This window comes from Cynoglossus semilaevis, chromosome 9 (assembly GCF_000523025.1).
Source record: "Cynoglossus semilaevis isolate Cse_v1.0 chromosome 9, Cse_v1.0, whole genome shotgun sequence".
NCBI classification, from domain to species: Eukaryota; Metazoa; Chordata; class Actinopteri; order Pleuronectiformes; family Cynoglossidae; genus Cynoglossus; species Cynoglossus semilaevis.
The window spans coordinates 12,376,899-12,396,246 of NC_024315.1; the positions used below are offsets into that span (position 1 = coordinate 12,376,899).

The 19,348-nt window shown below is 39.3% G+C and overlaps 1 protein-coding gene across 1 annotated transcript in view; it reads left to right on the forward strand.

The window, feature by feature from the left end:
- The window catches only part of LOC103383910 (dynein heavy chain 6, axonemal-like), a 55,489-nt gene that overhangs the window by 15,814 nt on the left and 20,327 nt on the right, over window positions 1-19,348 (forward strand). Inside the window, 30 exon segments of the mRNA XM_025058692.1 lie at window positions 373-492; window positions 750-930; window positions 1,016-1,112; window positions 2,011-2,257; window positions 3,302-3,466; window positions 3,865-3,975; window positions 4,061-4,186; window positions 4,271-4,426; window positions 4,768-4,929; window positions 6,659-6,796; window positions 7,041-7,208; window positions 7,297-7,445; window positions 8,928-9,035; window positions 9,130-9,256; window positions 9,650-9,862; window positions 9,936-10,157; window positions 10,736-10,858; window positions 12,149-12,331; window positions 12,959-13,102; window positions 14,041-14,268; window positions 14,802-14,949; window positions 15,856-16,013; window positions 16,798-16,929; window positions 17,150-17,321; window positions 18,383-18,529; window positions 18,610-18,683; window positions 18,759-18,913; window positions 18,995-19,226; window positions 19,314-19,344; window positions 19,347-19,348. The exon segment at window positions 19,347-19,348 is cut by the window's right edge and continues 117 nt beyond it. Of these exon segments, the coding sequence (XP_024914460.1) occupies window positions 373-492; window positions 750-930; window positions 1,016-1,112; window positions 2,011-2,257; window positions 3,302-3,466; window positions 3,865-3,975; window positions 4,061-4,186; window positions 4,271-4,426; window positions 4,768-4,929; window positions 6,659-6,796; window positions 7,041-7,208; window positions 7,297-7,445; window positions 8,928-9,035; window positions 9,130-9,256; window positions 9,650-9,862; window positions 9,936-10,157; window positions 10,736-10,858; window positions 12,149-12,331; window positions 12,959-13,102; window positions 14,041-14,268; window positions 14,802-14,949; window positions 15,856-16,013; window positions 16,798-16,929; window positions 17,150-17,321; window positions 18,383-18,529; window positions 18,610-18,683; window positions 18,759-18,913; window positions 18,995-19,226; window positions 19,314-19,344; window positions 19,347-19,348 (4,419 nt within the window).

Sequence of the window (19,348 nt, forward strand, 5' to 3'; positions counted from 1 at the left end):
ACAAAAATGCACAAACACACACACACCAATACAGTTTTTTTTTTTTTTTTTTTTTTTTGAGAACTTCACACAGGTACAATACCATCCCTAAACCCCAACCCTTACTTTAATGACACAGATATATGCCTAATCTTAATAATCTTAATACCTCCCCTAACTGCCACCACCCTTTAATTCTAAAGCTATTAGTCCATGTTTCACTTCAAATTGTCCCCACAACAACATGTCCAAAAACAATATTTTTCCCCCAAATAATGTCCCCTCAACACTCACACATCAACATACAGTCGTTTGGAGTTCACCATCATGTTGTCGTGCTATGCAATTATTGTACATTTGCCTCCTCTACCTCTGTGTCTATGCTCTGTGTAGGTTCTCCTGGATGACAGCCTCATTAATGTAAGCTCTGTGGCGTCTTCACGCTACGTAGCGCCCATCAAGACCAGGGTGGAAAATTTACTGAAGCAGCTGAATCTTTTCAACCAAACACTGGTGATAGTCTATGACTTTACACTTTATTACTCTAAATACCACTGCATGAAATGATTATTGAGGGGTTTTTTTTGTGTCTGCAAGCTGTTTTTAGACAACCTCAATTTTAGTCCAGTAGCACTCCCTTGTGGTCGTAGATGTAATTATGCTTTGCTAACAAAAATGATAACATTCATGTCAGGATGCACTAGTGTCCCATACTGATTACCAATTAATGATTATTTCTCTCTCTGCTCTCGTTCACCCCACCCTGACAGGACGAGTGGCTCGCATGTCAAAGAAGCTGGCTGTACCTGGAGAGTATTTTCATAGCTCCAGACATCAAGAGGCAGCTCCCTGCAGAGTCCAAGATGTTCCTCAAGGTGGACAAGTCCTGGAAGGAGATAATGGCAAAAGTCAAGAAGAGGCCCAACGCCCTAAACTCTGCCACACAACCTGGTACATGATGTCTGGGTAGATGGCTTAAACTTAACAAACACATATCTGCATTTTCACTAGGGTTAATTTATGTTGTTTGATGCAGATTTGCTGCAGACATTTCAGCAAAACAACGTTCTCCTGGACGAGATACAAAAGTGTCTGGAGGCTTATTTGGAGTCCAAACGAGTCATCTTTCCCAGGTATGCACATCAGTCTACCTAGAGTAGTCCTGATACCAGAATTGCCACTGTGTATTTACTGATCCATATCCTTCTTTGTGTTGGGTATCAAATAAATATCCAATAAACTGTAAGGCAGTGTTATGGTAGGTGGCACAGACTTTCACTTTGTAGGCTTGAGCTCAACCCAAACCACAGTGAGGACAGCAAAGAGGAAAATACTTAGGCTTATTTTTTTCTCATTTACAGAAAGATATTTCAATCCAAAAGGACGTAAATATTTCTGTATCAAACCAAAAGTATCTGGACAGATCCTGTCAATAAAACTGAGCATGAAATAAAGAAATATAACATGAAAAGACCAATCTATCTGCTTAAATAACACAGCCAGCTGAACAGAAAGTGAGCAGAGCTTTTGCGCTTTTCCCCCTTTCAATTCCTGGTGTTTCCTTTTAAACAAAGTTTCACAAAAGGAAATAATGTTACAAAAATAATATATACAAGAAATTAGATTCATTTGACCAGGCGCATCCCGCCCCCCACTTTGAGCACCACCACTTGTCTTTAGGTGTTTTAATAAATCTTAGAGTCAATTTTGCTCCTGTATATGTCCCTGAAATTCCTTTCAACCTGCTGGCATTGAATGATGACCTTAAAAAATCTTTCAGATAAGAACAAGTCTAGGTACCAATTTCAATATCGGTTACAATATGCCAATAAATCCAATGTTTATAATTTAATGTTGCTGTAATTTCAATGTTTGTTTACCTTATTTTTGACACATGTCATTACACACACACAGAGCGTATCTTCGTCACAACGTCCCTAATCTCAGCCTTTCCCAGTCAGCAGTGTGTGATAAACACTCTCTGTACAGTGCAGACGACGCCGGTAATCATCCATTATCTGTTCCCTGCAGGTTCTACTTCTTATCTAATGATGAGCTGCTAAAGATCTTGGCCCAGACAAGAAACCCACAGGCTGTGCAGCCTCACCTAAGGAAGTGTTTTGATGCCATTACTCGGCTGGAGTTTGCTCTGATGCCTAAAGAGCCTGCCGCTGCTGCTGCTGCTGCTGCAGCTGCAGGGACAGCACAGAGTGTTGGAGAACAGGAGAGCATCTACAGCAAAGACATCCTGTATATGATATCTCCAGAGGGAGAGAAGGTCAGGTTTGAGTAACCTTATCACTTTTCTTGGTCACGCTGTCTGATTGTGTCTTAGTGCCTCAGTTTTTCTCCTGTTTCGGTCCTTGCCGAGAATGTGAGAGGGAGTGAGCGAGAAGAGGTGAAAAAAAAATATATCTGTCCGTAACCGTAAGACTATTTTACCCTTGTCTGCAATCGTGATTCTTTTTTCTTTTTTTACCCATTTTCTTTTTTTAGAAATTACACATTTGGTTTGCCTCACAGAAACTGAATAGCTGATAACTTTGTGATTTCTCTGTTTCCAAGATAAGAGCCATTTTCTACTGGGCTGTAAATTAGAACTTTAGCAATCACTGCGGTGGTATCTAACGTCTTGATTTCTGCTATAAGGATAATGAAACATTTCTGCAGCACAAAGGCCATTTCAGCAGCACTGATCGCTCTTCCTCTGGCTCAGATAAGAGGATTATCAAATCTGACTAAAAGAGGTTCCAACACATCGCCATTGACGGGGACATTTAAACATTTAAAAAGACTTAAAATGTGTTATTTTTTGTATTGATCCTTGAGAATTTAAACGTCCTTCATTTTCACTGAAAATTGTGGGTGTTATATTTTAAACTTGCAAACAATCATTTTGTTTTGAACCCATTTTGCCTGCTGCCTACTTTGTTAATTGTGTGGGCGGCTAAGAATGAATCAAAAACTAAAATTAAAATAAATATTAAGAAATCGCATAAAAGATTGAACTGAGAGCCAAGAGAAAAATCCTAAAGAAAATGACAAACAGTACTTAAATGTTCAAGAAACTCTATGGAAGAGTGGTTAGTACTCTTGCCTTTTAGAAAGAAGGTCACTGGTTCTTCCTGTGTGGTTGTTGGTTTGCTCCTGTACCAAAAAAAACATTTGTGAAGAGCTTAATTGATCACTTTATTTTACTGTTAGTATGAATCTGAATGGTTCTTTGTCATAAAGTGTGAGACTGTAACCATGTACAGTTGAACATGAATGAGTGACTATACTGTGCATACATGGAACATGAATGAGTGACTATACTGTGCAGGTGGCTCTGACCAAAGGCCTAAAGGCTCAAGGAAATGTAGAAGACTGGCTATGCAAAGTGGAGGAGGCCATGTTCTCCTCACTACGACGCCTCAGTAAGGCAGCCATCGCTGACTACCAGACCAAGTCCAGGGAGGAGTGGGTTGTGGCTGGACATCCATCTCAGGTATATGCACACACACAAAACACATACACACTCTCATAAACGTACACCTACAGATATGGGACCTGGGGTTGGGGACCGCTGATCTAGACCCTTACTGCAACCTTAACCACTACAAATGTCTTATCCTAAATCTAAATCCGTACCTGAACTATCTAATCTAATCCACTCCAATTCAATCCCAACTCCAAACTAAATCCCAACTCCAAATACCTTCTCACTCAGTGGGGACTGCTAAAATTTCCCCACAAACACAGTGTCCCCATGACAAGTATGTCCCAGTGTCCCCATAAATAATGCTGTACTAGTTACATACACGCACAATTGCATTACAATTACAATAAACCTTTGCATGTCTTTTTATATTTTGTATTTTTTATTAAAACTTTTTTGTCCGCTAGGTGGTGCTGACGATCTCACAGATGATGTGGTGCAGGGACATGGATGGCTGCCTGGAGGGAGACCACGATCACTTTGCTGCCCTACAAAAATTTGAGAGCATCAACTTTGATGTAATCTGACTTAAGTAACAAATGTACTACTGTAAAAAAAAAAAAAAACAACAAAAAAAAACATTCTGTTTGTGTGTTTGGTTAGAGGTTAAACTCCCTGGCAGCACTGGTCCGTGGTCAGCTCCCGACTTTACACCGAAACATCGTCACTGCCCTCATCACCATCGACGTCCATGCACGAGACATCGTCACTGATCTCATTCGGCAGAAGGTTTAGACCCAACAACCAACAAGCAGTCGATTGAGGAGTCACGACAACCTGTCACTTTTCACTGATTCCAGCTCTGCTCCTCAGGTGGACTCCAGGTCTAACTTTGAATGGCAGCGACAGCTGCGGTACTACTGGGACCTAGACCTGGACAATTGTGTTGCTAAAATGGCCCTGTCCTCCTACACCTATGGTTATGAATACCTGGGCGCCTGTCCACGGCTGGTCATCACACCACTCACGGTAATGAACCCTTGCCTCAGAGCCAGAAGGAGAACTTCAGTCTGAACACTCACAGTCTGGAGATAAAGTCAGGGATGTCAGGTTAAGTTTGGACCTGTGCTGAAAAGAGATAATGGGAGTGATGAAGCAGACTGGCGTCATCACCTCAGAGGGGATCATTTAGTAATTAGATTACAGTAACGGTGGGTGATTTACCTGTAAAGGAGGCAAAAGGCTTGTGGAGATGGAGGCAGATTTTGTCCTGTAGTTACACTGTAGTGTCACACACACAGCACCAGAAAAATGAAGAGAATACATTTATTTATATATTTATAATATATTTTATTTCTTCTAAACCTCAGGACCGTTGCTACCTGTGTCTGATGGGAGCTCTGCAGCTGGACCTGGGAGGAGCACCGGCCGGTCCAGCAGGAACAGGCAAAACAGAGACCACCAAAGACTTGGCGAAAGCTCTTGCCATACAGTGTGTGGTCTTCAACTGCTCTGACGGACTGGATTATAAGGTAATACTCAATATCAGTTTCATTTTCGTTTTAAAATTGCGTCAACCTTTTTTCTTGATTTTCCATTTTTGGTATTATTTTCCTCCTGCATATCCCTGTTTATCTCAGGGGCTTTAGAAATAGGCTCAGTGTTATCCCTGACTGCACCTATTATGTTATACCTTTAGATGGCAGTATTGCAAAGGCAGTCAAAACCTGTGTCTGGATACAGTAAAATCAATGAAACTCATCAAGGTTCTAGTTGTGTATTATAGTGATTTGAAAAATACACGGGTTGTAGAAAATAAATTATAAAAGTATAAGAATTTTTTGATGAATAAATGAACAATAGTTTAAGAATAAATAAAACATTTAATTATTAGATAAAGGTACATCCCTAATAAATCATATTAAATGTGGATGTTCATACATTATTGCAATTGTATATGACTAAATAATTATTTTACTTCTAATAAAACCTCAGAGAGAGAGAGAGAGAGATTCCCTATTGGACTTATGAATAGATCATACACTCGCACAGTATGATTTAACAGTAACCTGGAAATGTAGCGTTGACTTTGAATGGCAGTTTGCTGTTATCTGTTGAACAATACACACTGTAACAGTGTAACAGTGTAACATACAGTACGCTGACAGTTGAGCAGCTTTTTGTTCACTGCCAGACGTTGTTAAAAAGCATTGATTTAAAAAGAGAAAACAAACCCATACTGTAGTCGTTTCTGTCTGTGGCTGTTTGTTTTTTTGCTGTGTTCAGGTTCCATTACTGTACTTGCTTAGGAACATTTAACTAGGGATGTCTGATATTAACCTTTTGCTGATATCCGATATTGTCCGAACACTTAATATTCTGATCCTGATATCTACCGATACCGATAAAGCGGGTCAGTGGTGGAAGTTAAGTGTTGGATGCACACTAAGTTGATGGGTGAACGTTTTTTCACACCCTCCCAAATTGAAATACTATTGAACGTTTCTGTACAAACCACTGTAAGAGTTGCTGGCACTAGCATTCTGCATACAATCCCTTGATTATTAAAGTCCACTAATAACATGAGCTTCAATGCTGTCATCTAGTGACTAGAGAACTGTTTAGGGTTGATAATGTTCTGTTCATAATGAGCTTCAATGCTGCCACCTAGTGACTAGAGAATTGTTTAGGGTTGATAATGTTCTGTTCATTTGTTATGAAGCTTAGAGAGTGTTAACAAAGTGCGGCAAGTGTGAGAGGAGGAAAAGGTGTTTTTGAAGTTGCGAAGAAGCGAAGTTGAGAGCAATAAAGGCGTTTAGAACAAGATACTGTAATTGTGTTTTAGGTGTTTTTGGAGAAGCGAAGTTGAGAGCAGTGGAGGCATTTAGAACAAGATACTGTAATTGTGTTTCAATAAAAGTTCTTCAGAGCGCTGGGGCATCTGACTGAGTATTAATCTATTTTTAGAGCACACAATATTTGACAAACCTAAATGGAAATTATCGTTATCATATTTTCGGTGTCGGAGGAAAAGCCGGTAACACTTCTTACAGATATTACATAATTATGCTAATATCGGGCCGATAATATTGGTCAGCTGATATTATTGGACATCCCTACAGTTAACTTTAATTTCTTTTAGAATTTATATTATTGTTTTTGTTCTGTGATGTGCTCTTAACCTAAGACATTGTTTAAAGCGTGGTGTTTTATCTCTGTAGTGTCACTTATTGTGTCGTATCGCTCGCCTGTGTCTTCCAGATGATGGGCCGTTTCTTCAGTGGTCTCGCTCAGTCAGGCGCCTGGTGCTGCTTTGATGAATTCAACCGAATCGACATCGAAGTTCTGTCTGTGATCGCTCAGCAGCTCATCACCATACGGAACGCCAAAGCTGCCAAGGTACAGTATCACACAAAGATGGTGTAGAAGAAATGGACCAAGCAATGTGAGTCCCACAAATGTTTGGTTATTGTGGATACAACGCAAGTTCTACTTTCAATATTTTTCACGAAGAAGTCTTTCTGATCCATTTCCTATCACCTGTGTGAGGTTCCATCAGTTACACCTCGGTTACTACCCTAAACATTCTTCTTGTCAGTGACGATTTAAAGAAAGTCATTCATGCACATCGCACGTTCTTCAGCTCCCCAGGTTTCGCTTTGAGGGCCGTGAGATCAAACTGGTGCCGACATGCGCCGCCTTCATCACCATGAACCCAGGTTACGCTGGACGAACAGAGCTACCTGACAACCTGAAGGCCCTGTTCAGACCCATCGCCATGATGGTGCCCAACTATGCTCTCATTGCTGAGGTGACAGATTTCCTGCACGTGTACGACTGCCTGCTGTGTTTTCTCTGCATCTGACAGTTCCTTTCTTCCTGGCCCTTTGTCTGTGTAGGTGATCCTGTACTCTGAGGGATTTGAGTCCAGTAAGGTCCTCGCCAGGAAGATGACGCAGATGTACAAGCTGTGCTCGGAGCAGCTGTCCCAGCAGGACCATTACGACTTTGGCATGAGAGCAGTCAAGTCTGTCCTGGTGATGGCAGGGTCAGAGCATCACACTCACACACATACACACACATTGTGCATTTGACGTGAGATTTGTTAACACACCATTGCTTAAAAGGCTAGCAGTAGCTACATCAGAAAAACTCCTGGGTGTTATGCTGTCAAAATTCAAAAACATTTATTTACTGCATATTTTAATAATGTCAACAGGTTTCCATTTTGGTTGGCTCTTATGTAACACTCCCATTCATTCCCACCCAGAAACACATTGAAATAATACATTTGAAGTTTATTCCATTTCAAAATTGTTCATTGTAACCTGAGGGATCTTGTAATACCTGTCTTTAAACTATTTGACTTACCCGCTTATGTAACACTACCATTCATTCCCACCCAGAAACACATTGACTTGCAAAAGAAAAGGGAAAAAAAAAACAAAACACATGGACAGCATCCCTACAAATCACCCTCTTGACACCATACACCTCTAGTGGCCCAAAAAATACTGAAAATATAAATTGGACCCCTTTTTGTTTTGGTTTTTTATATTTTTTTCAAGGCCACGTCACAATTCTCTGCATCATATGTGTGGAATTCCTTTGCTTCGTCATAGCCAAACAAACCGAAGAGAAATTGGGAGCTCTGCAGCCACGGCGCAGTAATGTGCGTTAGTGAACAAATACATTTTAATAGCTGCCGTAGACCGTACTTAGTGTAAGTCATTCTGTGGCCTGTTTGTGATACGCCGAAGCTCGGGGAGCCGTTGTAATTGTCTGGTGAATCATTGGCTGTGTTGACTCAGTTATTACTCCTGTGAGTCTGCACATTCCTGCCCTAATGTCTCCTGTTTGTTAAGCACTATGTAATAAGCCAGTGGTCTCAGCTTGCTGCAGTATTGAACCAAGGGCTCATGTTGCCTGCTTATTATCTTCATTACATCTAAATTTGTAATATATTTGTCTTTACCACTAATTACACTGTCCATTATATCATTATTTTCCCATACTGTAGCCATTTATTTAATGAGATGCACCAGCTTCTGGCAGTGTTGTCGCCTCATATGTCGGGTTTATTTTCCTTTTAAATTAAATTACATTTCTAATTCATGCTTTTTTTTTTCATTTTAATTAGCATGAATGCCATACCAGAGTACAAGTGTATTAAAACTAATGATGTAAGAAGTAAACACACACCACATGTAATTTGGTGTGTTTACAGAAAAAAGTGTAACACTTTATGTATAAAGAAAAATGTTAATAATAATAATAATAATATGGAAGATTAATCAAAAATGACAATAATGACAACATGAGAAAATGTTAATTCAATAAAATATTGATTTATATATATATATTATATACTGATATACTGCTTATTTAGACAGGAAGATTAATCGAAAATGACAATAATGTGATATACTGATATACTGCTTATTTAGACAGTAAGTGTGTAAATTACTGTTAGTAGAAGTATTATGATGTAACATTAATTTATCAATATGTTAATCAATATGTTTTCTAGATCTCTGAAGAGGAACAACCCCCACCTGAGTGAAGATGTGGTTTTAATCAGAGCGCTGAGAGACTCCAACCTCCCCAAGTTCCTCACTGACGATGCTGTGCTGTTCGGGTTAGACTGGGAGACATTTTTTTTATATTACTTTTACTGTTGTGCACATACTAAGATAAAGAGTTGTTAACATCCAAAGTGCTGTTTTTTTCAGTGGCATCCTCTCAGATCTCTTTCCTGGTGTGTACATCCCTGAGCACGACTACGGTGTCCTGCACTCCACCATCTTGGAGACACTGGTTAAACGTAACCTGCAGCCTCTGGACAGCATGATCAAAAAGGTGCAATAGTTGATTTAAAAACGTGAAAAAAAAATTGTTTGTTTGTTGTTTTAAAAACGTGAAAAAAATTGTATGTTTTGCAGTATTGTACAATACCGTTAACAGCTGCAATATTTATTTATTTCACTTTATTTTACTTTGTTATACTTTATTTTTTAATCACATCAATTTAGAGAATTTCTATTCTCTTCTCTACTATTATAAGAAACTCTTTTCTATTTCATAATATTTTATTACTGTCTATTCTATTCTTCTTTACATTATTCAATATCACTCCATTCAGTTCTATAAGATTATATTCTATAACTGTGATTTTTGTTTTTGTTCTAATATTACATTTCCCAATTAGAATCTTCTTTGAAACATCATTTTTGTGTCTGTTCAATTGAACAGGTGATCCAGCTGTATGAGACCATGTTAGTGCGTCACGGTGTGATGTTGGTCGGGCCTACAGGTGGCGGCAAGACAACAGTGTACACCATTCTGGCAGACACGCTGGAGACTCTCCATCAATCAGCGCACAGTGCCAATAACTCTTTCTACCAGCCAGTTAGGACCTACGTCCTCAACCCTAAATCTGTGACAATGGGAGAGCTGTATGGAGAGGTGCCGTGAATATGAGACCACCGACACTCCACACTTTTCTCCGCAGACATATTCAGTTTTATTGTCTTCTCAGGTCAACACTTTAACTCTGGAATGGCGTGACGGACTGATGGCTCTGAGTGTCCGTGACGCGGTCAGTGACACCACTGACGACCACAAGTGGGTGGTCAGCGACGGGCCAGTGGACGCCCTGTGGATTGAGAACATGAACACAGTACTGGACGACAATAAGATGCTCTGTTTGGCGAACAGCGAGAGAATCAAACTGACTCCGTCCATACATATGATGTTTGAGGTCAGACACTGTTTAGTGTAATCACATTAATGATACAGTGGTATGGCAAGGTTTTGCAATTACTCTGTTGGTATGTCTGTCTGTGGAATTGCAGTACCTTGTTGCGCCACGTGGGGCTAGGTTTACCATTTGTCATTGCTTTGTTGTTGTCAATAAGTAGATTATTCGGTGGTTAAAGTATACATACGTTTACATAAGTAAACATTAGCAAACGTTAGCGCAATTAATGCACATACTAGCAATGTTTTGATGACAGGAAGTTTTACTGTCAGTGTGAATAGATTCACCATTGAAGTGAGTCAATCAATGAGTAGAAAACATCCTGTCAATAGCCCAACATGCTACAGTATTTTAGCCATAAACAGACATTTGCATACAGCAAAAATCAACTCCCTTTTTTATAAAGTATTTGAGGTATTTTAGACTAGCATAGAACAAAATGTCGAATTAATCTTGGAATAATTTACTATTAATTAAATAATTAATTGTTTTCACCATTTAACACCTTTTTACTTTATTTACTACCTAAACAAAAAAATCTTGAGTAAATAATTAATATCGAGTTGTTTGGCTTTTAGGTGCAGGACTTGGCCGTCGCTTCTCCAGCCACGGTCAGTCGCTGTGGAATGGTTTATATTGATCCAGACGAGCTGAAGTGGAAACCCTATGTCCAGACATGGATCAGTGGTCTAGGAGAAAAGGTGAGACTGGTTCTACTGATTTATTTTACTTATACAGATTTTTATTTTCCCTATTACCACAGAGTCCTTGAGTTGTCTTTACTTTGTTATAGCACTGCCGCAAGTGGCTGCTCATAGGTCTGATATAAGAAATGGATCCTTAGCCATCGGTGAACTAGACTGGAGGCAGTCAAATGGTTTCTGGAGTCATGAGGATTAAAGCAATATCAATGGGGAAACACCGGCGCACTTTAGTTAATGTATAATGACATGAAACGTTGAACTGAGTCGTTGCTGATCGTAGGTTACACAAGGTTTCCTTCAACTGAAATTCTCCCTTTTCTTTGTATTGTCCTTCTTTGTTGGATTATAAATTATAAAAATCTGACATATCTGTAGAAGTAGACATGAAACTACTCATTGACACCATAATGTTTGATGAAAATGTGTTTAGAATACACATTTTTATTAAACTTTCATATCTTACTGTGGCCACAAAATATCGTCCCGTGGGCTGCTAATGGTCCACGGGCCTCAACATTGAGACGTGGTGTGTACAGTAAACCTTGCTTTCACCAAAGAGAATTTATTATTCTATATACATGTTAAGTTACCTTTAATACAAATGTTTATTTTTACAGTGCGACCGTGGTTCTCTTGCACAGAACAGCTTTTGTTTTTCACCTCATACTTTTCTCTTCCTCCGACACATCGATGACTCTCGCTGACTTTCGGTGCAGTGCCATATAAATGCTAATGTCCCTTGTCTGACATAAGAGGAACTGGTGCATCTGCATAAACTTTAATGGCGCCACATCACAGCTAACTTTACAGCTTCTAAAATTAGCCGTGAGTCTTTGTGGGGTCAGTGATAGTGAGTCATCTCCAAAAACTTTGTCTCGATTTCTAATGGACTGAAACTGTTCCGTTTGTGTCAGCGACGCATCAGGAAAATGCTGCGTCTTACTGGAGACGTCTAATAGTTCTTATTTCAGTGTTTATTTAAGTATTTGTAGTAGAAGTAGGAGGATTTTCAAGTTTTCAGTTGTTGTATTTGACCTCATTTGGAATAGCACTGATTAAATTAATTTGCTTTAATTACAGTTAGGTGATTAGTGTTTGTAATCAATTGTGTATTGATCCCCACTCAGGAAGACTAACTCCAGTGGTGTACTTTAATTCTTACACTATTTAAAACATGCTCTCATTTCAAGTTAACCTAATTCAGCAATGTCTGTACCTGTTGTAGGTAATTAGCTGATTTTGTGAAAAAAAATCACAAAAGTTTAAAAAAATCATCTTTTGCTTCAGTTTCCAGTCCCAGTGCGCACATACCTGCTGGAACTCTTTGAGCAGTACGTGGAGAAGGGTCTCCAGTTTGTGCTGAAGCACTGCACCCAGGTGATTCACCAGGTGGACATCAGTAAAGTGGCCACTCTGTGTTTCCTGGTGGAGGCCCTGCTGCTGGGAGAAGGAGGACCAGACCTCACTATGGTATAAAAAACACAAAAAGTTAAAAAAAAAAAAAAGACAAAGGGTTGTTATTCTCTGACACAGAGTACCATCACTGATACTTCTTAAGGTTAAATTTCAATAAATATGCAATGAATTGGAAGGCAGTGTTATGTAAGGACACAGCTGTGCTGCTAATAGGATGATTTGCAGTTTACAGCTGTGAGCTCCACCCACACCATTGGACACCAAGCAGGAGAATATTTACAGCTGCTTTTATTTTATTTTCATTAATGACGGGGTTTTTTGCAGTCCAAACGGAAACAAATATTACTGTTTTAAACAAAGAGTTTTTAAACTGATGCTGTTGCCATGTTAGCTAATGTCAACCGAGATACAGATAAAATAATTATGTAAATGTATATTAAAAATAAAATGAATTAAATTCACATCGAGATACAGATAAAATAAATATGTATAATATTAAAAATAAAATGAATTAAATTCAACTTTCTCTTTAGTGAACACAGCCAGTTGAACAGAAAGTGAGCAGAGCTTTTACTCCAACAGAACAGTACACACATATTTGAATGAAGTAACTCTGTTACTAATATTTGTGCAGCTACCCCAGGATTTTAACCCGTCTCAATTGTGTTTTGTCGTCATCAGGATTTCAGCGTCCTGAACAGTGTCTTGTGTCAGACCTTCGTATTTTGTTACCTCTGGGCAGTGGCTGGAAACCTGACCAGTTCTCACTGGGACACTTTTGACACCTTTGTGAGACAGCAGTTTGAAGACAACGCCCATGTTAAGGTATTGACATGAGCACACATTACAACTGTTACGAACTGTACAGGAGTGATAATCAACTGACGGCCCGTGGGCTGAATCCAGCCCATCATACTCTACAGTCTGGTATGCGGTTGCGTTCCAAAAAAACATTAAATAGTAATAGAAACAAAACTGTGATTTTTATTTCATGTTATTTGAGTGTCCGGCTTTCAAGGTGTCTGTCCAACAAATAGTTTTGTTTACTAAATCAAATCCAAAATGTCTTTTACATCTGATAAGTGGGTGAAACATTTGTCATAGAAATCCATTGTATATTAATAGGGAATGAAATTATGGGTCTTTATTTAACAGAACAAATCTGACTGTAAGTCTTCCTCATGTTTTTGGCCCGGATTGTTAAATAACTCTTTGATACCTATACCTTAGAGTCACTTTGTCATGGAAATTAGGTCACCTGATCGATGTGTTCAAGTATTTGGAGTTTGAAGTATCTGGCCCAATACTGATACCCTTAATGGTATTGGTGCATCCTTGGTTCTAGAGTTAGTGAAGTCATTTAAGATTTATAGAAGACGATAAAATAGAAATTCAAGCTCAGGATTGATGTGATGAAGCTTGACAGGAAATTAGTTCATAGTCTGAGGGTTTTCTCCTGTAGCAGAAGACAGTGCAGCGTCAACAGATGTAAAAGTCACAGCACTGTCGGTGGGATGAGGATCATTGGCATCATCACTACAATGCTGTACCTCCGCATCTGTTTGATCGCATGATCTTTAGGACATAATGGTGTTGTTTGTGACATCAGCAATCTGTGTTTGCGCGCACTTCCTTGCTGTGCAGCTCAGCTTTTGTTTTGTACATGTCTCCTCAGTCCCTGGTTTCCGTCTTTGTTAATCCACATCATTGCTGTCAATTCCTCACATCTTTGATTCTTGTACATAACCATGTGATTACTGCAGTTTCCGAAAAATGCAACCCTCTGGAACTTCTACATGAACTTCCGACACTGGCCGCCACAGCTGGAGCCCTGGGAGAAGATCATCCCCCCGTTTACCTACAACACAGAGCAGCCGTTTTTCGAAATGCTGGTTCCCACGGCGGACACTGTCCGCTACGGATACCTGATGGAGAAACTGCTGTCTGTGCAGCGTTCTGTACTCTTCACTGGAGGCACCGGTGTGGGAAAGGTGAGTGTTAGATAAATGTTAGCAATTTACTCAGAGAATCAAGCTAAAGGGCAATTTTGGTGAAATACTTGCCCACTAATGTCTTTCAACTGTGCTTAATGTAGATATTAGTCACTCCGAGGAAAGTAGGTTTGTATTTAAGCCATAAATGATGAACAGGAGGCACAGAGCTGGAACAAATCTCAATGGACATTATGTAAAAAAGGAAAAGAATGAAGATAGTAGAAATCTCACTCAATAAATAAATTAGAATCTCAGGGAATTTCAAAGGTGCAAGTAATTGCTCTTTGGGGATCTGAGGAATCCCTGAAACCCCGGGTTAATTAACATCGTCTTACGTGCCCATGCCATTTACTTAATCCTGGAACGGCTGCTGTTTGACTTAAACACATGCAGCTCTATGGTGAATTTCTTTCATGCCCTGATGCACATACAGTAGAAATTTAAAACAGTACAAATCTGTAAAATAAAAAATAACGGAATCACTTTAGGTTGAGTGTTTTAAAACTTTTAATTTTTAATTTTCTTTGCAGTCTGTGGTGGCTCGGGATCTACTTAACAGCATCCAGGAGAAGGCTGGTTACCTTCCCGTCTACATCAGCTTCTCTGCTCAGTCCTCCTCTGCCTGCACACAGGAGATCATCGAGTCCAAACTGGAGAAAAAAAGGAAAAATTTACTGGGTAGGAAATCTGGGAAATTTCTTTAAAGGATAGCAGAAAAATACCCTGAACTTTTCAGGTTGTTTAACCTTAATCCCACAACCTTGGGTCACCTTGATTTGATTATTTAAACTACGCATTAAACTTTTAGCCTTTAATGTCAGAACTCATTCCAACACATTAGTGCAACAAAATTTGGAGACAAAATACTTATGTGTGTATAAATGTGGAACTACAAGAATTACAAGAAAAAATATTCTGGCTTAATAAGTGTGTATAAAAGTGGAACTACAAGAAAAAATATTCTGGCTTAATAAAGGGTTAATAAATTATTTAAGAGAGATTTAAGATGCTGATTACACCAAGTAAATGTATAGGTGTATTTCATGTTTCTGACGGTAGAGCATATGGTGTGTTCAAAGAATATCATACCCTTGAGTTAGCGTCCTGCAACTGATGCTGAGATATTAATGATTTATTTAGTTACTATTGGCCTGTTTATTATTCTCAGTCTTAACTTAATGATGTCTGACTGTTAGAGCCATCTGCGGATACTGTATGTTGCGCAGCTAGGACTCTAATTTACATGCTAGCTTGCCTCCTTTAGTGCGCATATTTTTAATGCATTCACTTTTTTGACACTCACATCAGAGGCTGCGGATCGTTTATATTGCTATTGCATAGCGGTGTAATAATTTGCATGCTGTAATAAGGCGGGCTCTTCCTGAAATGATGGTCTAATGTATTCATATAATGTGACAGGAAATGAGAAAGAAGATGCATTACTGTACACGTCCTTGAAGAAGCCCTTCCTCTTTTTCCCGTTCTTAGTTTCTCTGCAGCTTTCGGTCCAGATTACACACATCAGCTGACTCCAGTGTTGATACATCCTTTAGTTTTACATATTCCCTCACCCCTGTCCTGTAGGTGCCCCCACCAACAAGAAGGTTGTGGTCTTTGTGGATGATCTAAACATGCCAAAGCTGGACACTTATGGATCTCAGCCGCCGATAGAACTGCTTCGTCAATTCCAAGACTTTTCTGGCTTCTACGACAGAAGCAAGTTCTTCTGGAAGGAGATCCAGGTACATGACCCAGATTACCATTTAGGATGAGATATAGTAATTAATAATAATAATAATAATTTAGCCCCTTTTTTTGTCCCACAATGGAGAAATTTACAGTGTGAGTCTTTGCAATTGACACATACTGCCACAGGAGACACCATTAAGTACTAACCATTCCCTACCACAAAACTTCTGTAGTGTTAATACCTCTATTATAGTTTCCTTTTTCCATTTATCATTAGAGACTGTATAGCTGTAACTACTCCAACTAATAATGTTTGACATACAAAAAGAAACCTCATAAACAAAAACTGTGGATGTTTTTCATAATCTTAACATCTCAGTTTCAAACATTTTGAATTTTCTTGGATGTCAGATTTGGACAAATGTATCTGGGAAACACTGGAAATGCTACATTGGCTTTAGAGGAAAAAAATGCATTAAAATCTTTGAAAAATTAGCTTTGGTTTATAGCATCAATAAATGTTTTCTTGAAGATGTAATTATTTCACATTATTGTGACAATTTTTGTCCCAATTTCCTGGAGCCAGACCTTTATCTGATGGTGCAGGTGCCATTCACATATGGTCATAGAAACACATTGTTCTCTTTTTCCCCACCTGTTGTACTCCATGAAGACGTGATGGGTCACTGCCTTCAAGCCCAGCAATTTTCTATTTCTGAAAACGGACTATTGGCTGAAGAGAAACTATCTGCCCTACTTTAAAGCTTGGGCAGCAATTCACTTCAATGTTTTTCTACAACTGGTTTCCCTTCAAATCTCTTTCTTCTTTTCATGTAGGACATGACGATCACAGCGGCATGTGCTCCTCCAGGAGGAGGACGCAACCCTGTGACTCCCAGATTTATCCGCCACTTCAGCATGCTGTGCCTGCCCACTCCCTCAGAGCACAGCCTCAAGCAGATCTTCAAAGTAAAGACACACGTTCACCTAAAAACTCAGTAAAAACCTGCAACGGAAATCCATTTCCTTCAAGGCTGAGCATTATCGTTCTCATGCTCCAGCTCTCACTCTGTCGTATTTCTCAGTTTCATGCCACACTTCAAGTTTTTTTTTTAATCTCACATTTCTCCACTTAATGTCCTGTCTCCTTTTTCACCTCCTTTTTTTCCCCTTATCCACCGGCTTGCAGGCGATTCTGAACGGTTTCCTGGCTGATTTTTACCAAGCAGTGAAAGACTGTACTGCACAGATTGTAGATGCTGCCGTGGAGATTTACAACCGTTTAAGTGTCGACCTGCTTCCCACTCCAGCTAAATCCCACTATGTCTTCAATCTCAGAGACCTGTCCAAGTGTGTGCAAGGTGAGATCTGAGCACAAACGGTGTATACAGAGCGGCTCTCTGTAATAGTCCTCTCAGTCCTCTGTTTGTTCAGTTGCAAAAAAAAAGGGCCACATCGCCCCCGTCCTTACTTGAAATGCAGAAACATACAGAATATTAGATGCAGCCGTGCTTTGTCTCATTTAGCCACATTAGCAGCCTTTATAAGTTCCGCTTCAGCCTTAAATTTGGTTCCTCGTATTATTTTTCCTGACACTCCCCGGCTCGTGAATCGCTGCCAGGCATCATCAGAGTACGGAGACGAACTGCAAAAAACAGACATTGTTTTTCTTCAACATAAAACTAGCCCCAGGCAGAATATACAATACATAGAAAAACAAACCTATGTTGAATAGGAACCAACCAGCAGACCACTTCTCTTTTTCCTGATATATTTAATATTATTATTTCTTAATATTATCACATTTAGATTTAACTGCATTAATCTCCAATATCTTTATACTGCCTGAAGAAGAAATTATATATATATATAATAAATTATAATTAATTTTATTAATTATATAAAACACCAATATGACTTATTTTTTCTTATACATAGTCCCAAAATGTATGGCTTGTTATTTCTATTCATTTTCAGTTTGGTTTCTCATCGTAACATTGTAAGACATATCTGTAAAATAAATAGTTCTACCTGTTATTTTATTACTCAGGTTACATATATAGGTTTTAATTGTTTTACACACTTGATTTCAGAGGTATTTACAATTGTTATTTTCTTTAAATTATCAGAGGCATTATTAAGTTTAGTTAACAGTACAATAATTAATGCCTTTATTTTGACACAATTCATATGTTTTGTAATTATTGACAGATTTGTATAAAACAAAATTATGCTGGTAATGTTGTTGTTGTTCATTTATTGAACGAGTTTGGAACTGTTTTGAAATGTGAAAAAGAATTGTTTGTCTCTGAAATTACTAATTTTTCTCCTCCTCAACGATGTTCCTGTAGTTAAAACATAAGTTGATGGTAAATATTGATCACAAATGTAAATAACCCTAACCGCTTCTCTGGTTTTGCAGGTATACTACAGTCTAAGCCCAGTCAGGTACGAGACAAGAATCAGATTTTCCGTCTGTTCTGCCACGAGTGTCAGCGCGTGTTCCACGATCGACTCATTAACAACCAAGATAAGACTTATTTCAACACTGTCCTCTGTGAAATGGCCGGTAATTACCCTCACGGACCACACCACTGCAGTTTTATCAACTAACTCTGGTTACAATTTAACTTTATTCCTGTCTTTTAGAAAAACACTTTAGCATTGATCTGGAGCCCTCGTACTTTGTGGACCAGCCAATCATATTTGGGGACTTCATTAAGGTTAGTTCTGACTATTAGAAGTTCAGAAAGTATTAGATTTTTCCGATGTTGGACTTTTGTCATTGCTTGCTGCAGATGGGCACAGAGAAGGACGACCGTGTCTATGAAGATTTGACAGATGTGAATAAGATCCAGTCTGTCCTGGAGGACTACCTCAGTGACTACAACGCCGCCTTTTCCAAGGAGACAAAGCTGGTTTTCTTCCAGGATGCCATCGAGCACGTCGCCAGGTAAAAACTTATCGATCGTGACGTACAGTCGTCCATCCTCAGGCCTTACGCTTGACTATGGCTCGGCCTTTCATCCTTTAGAATCGCCCGTATCATTCGCCAGGAGAGGGGCAACGCCTTGCTGGTGGGAGTAGGAGGTACAGGGAAGAAGTCGCTCACTCGGTTAGCAGCCCACATGTGTGGATACCGCTGCTTCGAGATCGAGCTGAGTCGGGGCTACAGCTACGACAGTTTCCATGAGGACTTAAGGCAGTTGTATAAAATGGCAGGCGTGGAAGGGAAGGACATGGTGTTTCTCTTCACAGACACCCAGGTACTAGGAAAAAGCTAAACGTTAAACATTAGATTTTTCCTTCTCCCTGTATGACTATGATCAGCAACGTACTCTGGTCTGTGGCAGATTGTGGTGGAGGAATTCTTGGAGGACATCAACAA